Here is a 10312-nt window from a genome sequence, read left to right on the forward strand (position 1 = left end):
TGCGGTCTTCCTCTGAGTCCGCACTTTCATGCCGTAATGCCGCTTTGACTGTCGGGTAGAAGTCTGCCAGTGGGGGCTCGGCAGAAGTGCGGATCGAGGGTGCATAACAGCCGCAAGGGGGCGCTCGCGAGCACCCTTCTGAACGCTAAAATGACAAATGGGACACGCTACGGTCTCATGGACTTAACGGATACGCGGTGGCCATTTAAGTCCGTATAAAGGCCAATTCACAGCGCACCGAAAAACTGAGTTGGTTTTAACCCGACTGAACATCGGGTTCAATCGGCGTTTGTTGGGTCGTGGAATGTCTGAGCAGTGTGATATGATTTTCCAACAAACGACAACAAACTCTGACCTGGCCACGAACTGTTGCCATGACGATGAGGCAAGACTGCAAGTAGGTGCTGGGCGCGCTTAGGAAAATAACTAAAAATGGCAGGTTTCTGGACAAACCAGAAAGAGGAACAGTTTTTGGATCTTTGGGAGGAGAGGCCAGCTTTAAGCGGTGGGTGTAGCCGAGTATACCAACCGCAACGCGAGGGGGAATGCGATCAGATCGATCGCTACAGCGCTTTGGAAATTTCACAACGGAAATTTATTTGACAATATGTTATTATTATAATAAAACTGCCTTACAATATTACCAAATACATTAATAACAGTATCATTTTGATTGTTGTTACAAGATCATCCATTTCCCCCCTAGTTAACTCTCCCTGACTTGAAGTCTGTTGGTGTCTGTTGGAGCAGTGTGAACATGAGTTATTTTTCATAAAATCCTAAATCCAGCGCCAACGTGTCTGTTGGCGTTTGTCGGCGCGGTGTGAATTGGCCTTAAGACCGCAAGTGCACATGAAGTGTTCCATTTGGGACCAGGGGCGGTTCTGGGGGGGGGGCAGTGCCCCCCTGCCAACAAGCTTGGCCCCCCCTAAATTTGGAATCATATCACACCAAACAATTTTGGGTGAAATGCGCAGTTTGTCCTGTAAACTATGCATATAAAAAAAGAAAAACCTCACCAGCAGCTAAATTCAAATCTGCATTCGCTGGCTGGCACAGAGCCAGAGACACACACGTTTTTAAAGCGCTGCACATTATAACCAATCCCATACGATTCTGTTGAGTTTATGAACGCAAGGACCAATCAGAGGCGTTCAGATGAGTCACCGCTGAAACACGCTGTTTCATCACCGCTGCCCTGGCTGACTGAATTCTCTGGCTAATTCTCTCATCAGAAACAACAATGTGAAGATGTACGAATGTAAGTAAGATATTAATTTTACAATGTAAACAGCTTTAGAGATTATTATGGGAGTTTTTGAGAGTGCTTGAACTCGCGGGACTGAAGTGAAAATGTTCTTTGATAGTGTAAACGTTCTTTGCTCTCTTTTTGTACGATGAAAGTGTTATAGGCTAATTAGTAACTTACTATGTTTTTATTAACTTCACATTAAATACAAAGTCAGTCGTATTACATATATTTAATAGTATGACACTCTATCTGGTATTTAAGTAAAAAGACAAATTTTTATGCAAAGTTAATAGATTAATACTATTAGGCTACTTTACTGGAGAACTAACATAATCTATAAAGGTGCAAAATACATTTACTTGCACATATTTGAGAATTGAGATATTTCATGATATATTTTGGAAATATAAAATAAAACCCCTGCTGAATAAAACATGGTTATATGTAATGGTTTTACTGGAAACTGTAATGGACCCTGTTGGCCTCTACTGGTAATAGGTTGCCTTCTATTGGTGGCTTGTTAAAACCAATAAATCCTAATGGAATATGTCCCAAAACACACTACAGAAAACCATTTTTAATGGTTTTAATGGTTAAAAATGGATGGTTTGTAATGTTACTTGTTGTGGAAATCATTACAATTTTCTGTGATGGTTTTATTTTTATTTTGTTCAGTAGAGACATAAGCCTATATCTGTTTGTGGCTGCTGTGTGTCATATGACAAGCATGAGAGCCCCCCCCCCCCTCTTTATTCCTGTCAACTCAAAAATGATGCCTCTGACACTACAATACAAAATTATTTGTCAAATTACATCTAGATTGCAGCGATACTTGACATGGTGAAAAATGACTGAATTAATAATAGGCTACTTAAAGTAGTTGACATGGTGAAAAATGACTGAATGAGTAATAGGCTACTTAAAGTAGTTTAAGATGAATTTTAAAATTGTGCCCCCTAAATTGTGGGGAAAGTCGTGGCCTAATGGTTAGAGAGTCGGACTCATAACCCAAAGGTTACCGGCAGGGATTGTAGGTGGGGGGAGGGAATGTACAGCGCTCTCTCCCACCTTCAATACCACAACTGAGGTGCCCTTGAGCAAGGCACTGAACCCCCAACTGCTCCCCGGGCGCCGCAGCATAAATGGCTGCCCACTGCTCCGGTTGTGTGTTCACGGTTTGTGTGTGTTCACTGCTGTGTTGGTGCACTTTGGATGGGTAAATGCAGAGCACTAATTCCGAGTATGGGTCACCATACTTGGCCACATGTCACATGTCACTTCATGTCACTAAAAGCACAAGTGGCCCCTGTCTGGCCCCCCCAGTTACTGTGGTCTAGAACCGCCCCTGTTTGGGACAGGGCCAAGAACGCATATTGAGAAACGGCTCTGATTTGGGTGTGTCTAATAAAGGAGACATGATAAATGTGCAGGGCAGGGGTGCCTCCAGGACAGGTTTGAAAACCACTGGTGTAGAACGGTTTTCAAACCTGTCCTGTCCCTGCCCTGCACATTGTGTACTTAGTTACAATACATCCATGAACATGATTTCTGCCCGAGTCCCGTTGGATTGCTTCGGCTGTGGGGATAAAGACGACAACTCCCATGACTCCACACTCAGTCACGGAGTCATCAAACACGCCTTTGTTTATTTTGAATATGCACCCTCTATCGGCGAAAACTTACATATGGCTCCTTTAAGAGATTTGAAAATGTGCATTGCGCCCTCCTCTGGTAACGTTAAGCGTTTTACAGGTGATCTTCTTCAAATACTGGAATGGGTCAAAACGTCCGGTGCCAAACGCAGATAAATGACTCTACTCGAGGTGTAGACAAAACCAAAAGTAACTTAGTCCGGTCTTTAAAGTATTTATACGAATTATATGGATTTACTTTTATAAGTCTCTAGGCGCTTAAAAGTAACCACAAAACCGACAAGCTCGTGTTTTCCCCAGACAACAGAGACGCGTTCGACTGATGAAGTAACCACGGCAACGGGTTGTTCGAGCGTTCCGTTAGGACGTAACGTACGCTAATACTGGGCGGTACAGCGACTAAAATTCTAAAAAGTTATTTTAATAATTCTGACGCCTCTGAAAGTCATTATATCGCCTGTTCGCACCCTTGTCTGCGAGCTCATTCAGAACAGACAGCACTTAAGATACTGAACGGGCAGACACAACCTCTTGTTAGATGTTAAAGATTGTTTCATGATAATACTTTTAATTTGACCATATATTATTAAAATAGTATGGTAGTCTCAGAGGCACTGTTGTCAATGAACATGTCCGTATGCAGTAGACTTTTAAAAATTATTATTATTGCTTCAAACAAGATTAACAAAAGGTATGCAGTAGCCTACCACTCATGCTTTGAACCGGTGACACAAAACAAGCGAAATAAGAAAGCGAGTGGCGCAGTTATTGTCGACATTTTGTAGACTAATCAAACGAAATATGTTGAAAACACTCACCTGTGATTAGTGAGAAGTGCAGGAAACTAAATCCGACTAACGTTAGTCGCATATAGTAAACCCGAAAAGATGTGGTGAGAGAAAACCCCTTCTGCATTTTAAAACAATGTTAAACTCCAGTCCTGAGCTTGAGAAACGAGATGTCCTTCTCCCTTAGGATATTTGCGATACACTTCACCCAGTGAGAGATTAAAAGTGAGAATGACCACGTGTTTGGCCAGCAGAACTGCCCTTCCTCTGGGTAGCGATGTGAGGAGGAGGATTACTGGAATGCCCCTTAAATATTTGGGAGTTGGGACTCAACTCTCCTTCACATTTCACATAACTTTACTTCCACTTATACATTCACAATGACCCTTAATAACTGTGACACACTGGAATTTACCGGAGTTCCGGTCTTTTTTATTTTTATTTTTGTACTGTATTAAAAAGGGGAGACTGGGGCTAGATGTGTGCTAGATTTGAGTAGGGTGGGAGTAAAAAAAACAAAACACCTTTCTTTAGCAGTGGTTTTGTATGTTGTTAGGCTATCTAACACTAGCCTAATTTCAGAACTCTATTAAATTAGTATAATATTTGTTCATTTTATAACCAAATAATACTTTTGCAATAATGCTTAAACAAGTGAACACAATAAAACCACTGACATACATTCAGATGTTTGCTTACCTCATGATTTGACAACATGTCTCACCAAGACTTTAGTATAAGCACATAGAGAAAACGACTTTCAATAAAGAGAAAAAAATCACTGTATTACAAAACTTTATCTGGTCTTCCCTGCTTATTAGATCCACTTTATGACAATGCAGAACTGGCAAAACTTTTTTCATTCAAGTTTTAATAAATGTTGAGATGTCCATAACATGTTTGCGTACTGAATGTGAAATGTTCTTTAAAACAGAGTTGGCCAGACACAGAGTTGCTGCAGATTTTCCTGATCTATTGCCGGCTTGTTCTGTGTTTGTTTTAATAAATTAATTAATAAAGGCATGCAATTCCCAAACATGTTTCTGTAGGTTCTGGTTAATTTCCATGGGTGATGAAAAAAATAATTGTGTTCCACAAGAATCCGGAAAGGTGTGGGTAAGTTGGTTTGATTCTGATAAGAAGTCAGGAAGCACTAAAGTCTCTGAGATTGTGCGTATTTGGAGTTTTGAGTTCTCACTGAAAAACAGAGTACCCTGTGTCTTCTCAGTGAACTGAGGACCCCATAGCCTTACAAGCTTTAATACCTAACAAGTCATCTCAAAAGGAGGCTTTATGTTATTAACGTCACACATAATGAGACTTCTATTTTAACAAACAGCATAAGAAATCTGATGAGACTTGCAGCATAATTTTGTTTATTACTTTGATGTCAGGGAGAGGAAGGCTTTATAGTCTCAGGGGGGAGAATGGAATGCATTGAGACAGCAGGATAGATAACACAGATCAAGAGAGAATTCCTCTGAGTTTCTACATAAGCAACAGCTCACCAGCAAGGGAGGTGCTGTAACATATTCAGACCAACAGCATGATTATGAGTGTGATAATGCTTTTATACACTTTAATACACAATAGAGGGACTTACATCTAAATACAATATTGACAGTTACTTCTTGCTTCAAAATAGTTCCAAATGAATTCAAAATAGAGTCAACTGTTCCATCTCCTAGCAATACACACTAGTGGTGTTTCATTTCCTACTGAATCAGCATTTTGAACAAAATAGTTGAATGAATGATTCAACGACTTGCACATAAAAACAACGGAATCTCTAGAAAGAGTCACTGAAAAAAAAATATTGGATTAAAATTTGGGGACTGGAATACACTGTTGTACAGAATTAAGGTGTTATACTATCCTGCATAGCAAAAAACTAAACCAACAAAGGGAATAACATATATAGACTAAAGATTTTTAATACACTACACTCTTAAAAATAAAGGTGCTTAAAAGGTTCTTCACAGCGATGCCATAGAAGAACCATTTAGTCAAAGTTTCTTTAAAGAACTATCTCTTTCTTACCTTTTTATAATCTGAAGAACTTTCTTTCGCCACAAAGAACCTTTTGTGAAACAGAAAGGGTCTTCAGATGTTAAAGGTTCTTTATGGAATCATTTAAACAAAAAAAGGTTCTTCTGTGGAATCGTGAAGCACCTTTATTTTTCAACTTTGTAGTTGAGGGAAAAAATGTACATCATACACGAAATGACTGAGGATCCCACACTAGGCTTTCTGAACGTTCCGAACACAACAAATTCACACAGAAACATGAGCCTTGTTGCTAGAAGATGTATATGAAATTAAAACAATTTGTTCTAAAATCAACTTAAAATACTGAACATGTTTGATATCCTCCGACTGGTCAAATTCATAGTCTACAATATAGCGCAAAACCCTGGGCAACAGTCCTATAGTGTATTCCAGCCAAAACAAATATGTCCTTTTAAGCCATTTGAAGGACATTCGATGAGGGCATAGCAGTGATACAGTGTACTTCTCAGATACAAACAGCCACCATCAGGGTCAGAATTTTTGTTTCTCACAGCTTTGTGTGCTTCTCTGCTCTTGTTTGTTTTTGCTTAGTCTATGTAACATTTACCTGCATTCATCCCACACAACTTTATAAACTTCATGGTTCTTTATATTTAGTAATTTAATGTTAAGGCAATATGAAGCCCTCTACTGGGATGGTGTTTTTTGTTAAGGCAAGTGTAGCGCCATATTTCGTTTTTGACAGGAACGAAAACGAGGCTGTGAGGGACTGAAGTACAGTGCGTTCAATGTATTGTACTTCTGTTTAACAACCTACTGATTGTTCAGCTGACAAAACATCTTCCCAAAAAACTTTCAGTAGACAAAAACTCAATAAAACCGAAGGTTGTGAGCCGCTGTGTGAAAATTAAGTGAACTAGGACCTTTATACAGAGCGTGCCATTTTAAAGACTATCCCTCACAGCATAATTTTCATCCATGTTGAATTCAAAATGGCGTCTAACCTGATTGAGGCCTATTGCTCATACAGATTTCAGCAAAACCTTAAGTATTAAACTTTGGCATGTGACTCGCTCTGCCCTGTTTGAACATTAACTATAATAATAACTATATTAGCATCCATGCCAACAGACGATATCGTTCTGTTTATTATAAGCACACCGCAGTTATGTCATCTGCTGCTTTAAATACTCAAGCTCTTTAATATTGGGTCAATTCTGACTAGCTGTCAATGTTTTTATCTTTCATCAGCTGGAAAAAAAAATCAAACCACTAAACATCCACCCAGAAAAGCAATACAGCAACACAGAGGCAATAGCAGTTTAGCACTATGACTTTAACATTATCACGGAAGCACTACTCACATTTTCTTTAGAAAAATGTCATGCTGTACATTCATTGATTAAAAATGCTAATTACATTGTGTTATCTCAAGTCTTACACTGCGAGTTGTTTTCAATCATCCAGAGCATAATTTATCTTTTCCAGGAAAAGCCCTGTTTCCTCACATCAGCACGTCCTTGGGAATGTCCCACTTAGCTTTATTCCTCCCTCCACACATAGTTCCCGTTAAAAGGACTCAAACAGGAATGTCAAGTACTTTCATTGTACTTATAAACTTTTTCCATACTGCATTCATGGAATTAACTGAGGAAAAAAAGGATACAGTCAGACTTGTTGGAAAAGATGGACTACATACAGAGATTTTGCAATAGGTCTAAGGTGACAGGATGTTTCAGTTCCTCTCCATGGTGAATGTCAAAGATCCTTGAAGTAATAAAATATGTAGGAAACTATATTTAAGCCCATGCTGTTATTTAATTTCCTGTGTCTTTTCAGGACATTCCTTTGATTTACAGGTTTATTGCTCTATACCTTTCTCTTCTTCTTCTTCTTCTTCTTCTTCTTCTTCTTCTTCTTCAGCAATAAAAAGAAGCTCGTCTGAGCCAAGAAAGGGGGCTTTACTGGGAAGTCACGTGATTTCCAGCATGAACTCAAGCTCACATAATAAAGCCCATAGCCAACGCCTTGGCCAATCTGCCAAAATCCCCTTTCATATTGTAATGCTCTTTCACTCTTATGACAGTGAAAGGAAAACATGTGATTGTCATGATGTTTTATTTTCCATTTTACACTGTAAGCACAATCCTGTTCGATTTCCACAAATGAAGGAAATAATTTTTTTGCCATCAAACAAAGAACAAAGATGGGTAGCACAGGCAATTGATAGTGGTGACGACAGAAGTGAGATTCTGAAACACTGTCTGGGGGGATAATGTTCATTCATAATGTTCATACAGTTTCACAGTAGTTACAATATTTGTTAAATGTTTTTTGTCATATTTTATTGTTAACAAAGGACATTTTTGTAAGTGAAAATTTGGTCAAAATATTACATGCAATTAATTTTTTATGATGCAATTATGAGAATAGTGCCTTCAAAACAGTTTCAGTTTCGTTTTCATATGTTTCAGGTTAAAGACACTTTTACATATATTCATTAAATTTATTCGATTTTTTTTTAAAATACAGATTGAAACAAAAGTGTTTTTGCTTTATATCTTTGACTAAAATCTTATTGAAATCTAAAGCATTATTTTGGTGCTTTTAGTCTGTTATGAAAAAATAGGGAGGAGTCCCTGTAGCAGTACCACTTCGGGGACTTTTTGTTTTAGTTGTTACACTTTTTTTCCAGTGAATATTTCTCAGGGCAGATTTATTTTTTTAAATCACTTTTTTAGCTTCAACAAGTAAAACTGATTATTATTTAATAAATTTTTTATGATGCAATTATGAGAATAGTGCCTTCAAAACAGTTTCAGTTTCGTTTTCATATGTTTCAGGTTAAAGACACTTACATATATTCATTAAATTTATTCGATTTTTTTTTTAAATACAGATTGAAACAAAAGTGTTTTTGCTTTATATCTTTGACTAAAATCTTATTGAAATCTAAAGCATTATTTTGGTGCTTTTAGTCTGTTATGAAAAAATAGGGAGGAGTCCCTGTAGCAGTACCACTTCGGGGACTTTTTGTTTTAGTTGTTACACTTTTTTTCCAGTGAATATTTCTCAGGGCAGATTTATTTTTTTAAATCACTTTTTTAGCTTCAACAAGTAAAACTGATTATTATTTAATACAAAACAATTCATGAAACAGCAAAAAAGTCAAATGTAACAGACAAAATTAGTGTTTAGACTAACAAATATTCTAATTAGTAAATAGTATAAATGTATAAAATTTTAATAGTAAAATGACAATCTTCCCCAAACTCACATTTACGAAACATACCATGGTCTTGAGAAGTTCACAGTTCAACCTTCATTACAATAGTTGATTTTCTGAAAGGAGTTTTCTTGTGTCAGATGCTACCCAGCAGCTACAGCATGATCTTTCAGTTTCACAAAACACGAAACCAGCCTGACCTCTCATAGCCTTAAAGGGGCTGTACAGCTGCAGTTCATATAAAGCAGGTGAATACAAGAATTGTTCATGAAAACCTTCTGCAAGGCTGTCCAGAACAATGGCGCTATCTAGTGGTTACAGTTAAAATGTACATTTTTAAAGCTTTATAGCTGTATTTCTATAGTCTTTGTTTATAGCCTACATCCACACGGACATTGTTTTGATCATTTAAATGTAGTTTTAAGCTGATGGGGAATTCCTAATGCTAAATGTGTGCTCATTTTAATTACCCAAAAAATTGCTCCTAATAGATCCCAACTTGGGTCAGTTTTTTTTTTTGCTATACCTTCAATTTTGTTGTTTTACCCTTTACCTAGACTTTCAGTTAATTTATAGCATTTATAGTTACCTTCCGTCAAACTGTAATTTTGCCAAATTATGCAAAGGTGTGAAAATATTTTAAATTGTGTGCATACTGTGCAGTACAATAAAACAATAACTAAGTATAGTAGCTGAATCACGCTTAAACTCGAATAATAACAGTAAACGCAATGTTTTGTTTGTACTTTAGCTGAAAACGTAGATAAAACTGAAAGCTACAAGTACAGAAAGAAGACTTATTTTCACGACACAAGATGGCGCCAGTAGCTATGCTGACACTCAATACGGTCACTAATACGTGTAGCAGAGTTACGTGGCTTTTTTCCCACAGAAAAATGAACTTTCTGTGATTTGGTTCATTCGGCGGTTGCTAACAGGCGGTTTTGTCCAATAGTATAGGGTGATCCAAACATCCAACAGTTTCATGTTTCTCCAGGATTTAGGAAACATCAGCAATGGCCACCACAAGAACCTCAGACAACCATTCTGGTTGTGAAAGTGTGGTTAGGCTCACGAGGACATGATTAAGTATGTCAAACAGACTTCTTCAGGTCTTTTCTGCGAGATTTTCATGTCTTTAATGTTTTTACGCTCTACCACAGTGATGCAGAGAGCTGATGAGCTATATGAGAGACTCCTTATAAAAACCCCTTTGCCAACTTTTGTGATTCAACCATGACAAATATCTTCAGGTTTTTTGGGCAAGTTCTATAGACTAATTCATAAACATTAAAAAAAAAAACAGACTTATGATTGACTTACAGTAGGCCTACTGAGATTATGTGCAGAGGTACAACCCCCACAAACTGATTATATCTACCAG

At 37.7% G+C, this 10312-nt stretch overlaps 1 protein-coding gene across 3 annotated transcripts in view; it reads right to left on the reverse strand.

Moving 5' to 3' along the window:
* LOC107587930 (hemicentin-1-like) overlaps nt 1–9840 on the reverse strand; it is a 42829-nt gene extending 32989 nt beyond the window's left edge. For 2 of the 3 annotated variants that reach the window (XM_016275895.1, XM_016275896.1), the window contains exon 1: nt 3723–3970. In XM_016275895.1, the coding sequence (XP_016131381.1) occupies nt 3723–3819 (97 nt within the window). In that variant the 5' untranslated portion in view covers nt 3820–3970. Of the gene's footprint in view, nt 1–3722; nt 3971–9830 lie in introns of those variants that run through there. The other variant, XM_016275894.1, reaches the window with a different exon arrangement.
* Between the last annotated feature and the right edge of the window lie 472 nt (nt 9841–10312).

This window comes from Sinocyclocheilus grahami, unplaced genomic scaffold (genome assembly GCF_001515645.1).
Source record: "Sinocyclocheilus grahami isolate Dianchi unplaced genomic scaffold, SAMN03320097.WGS_v1.1 scaffold97.1, whole genome shotgun sequence".
NCBI lineage: Eukaryota > Metazoa > Chordata > Actinopteri > Cypriniformes > Cyprinidae > Sinocyclocheilus > Sinocyclocheilus grahami.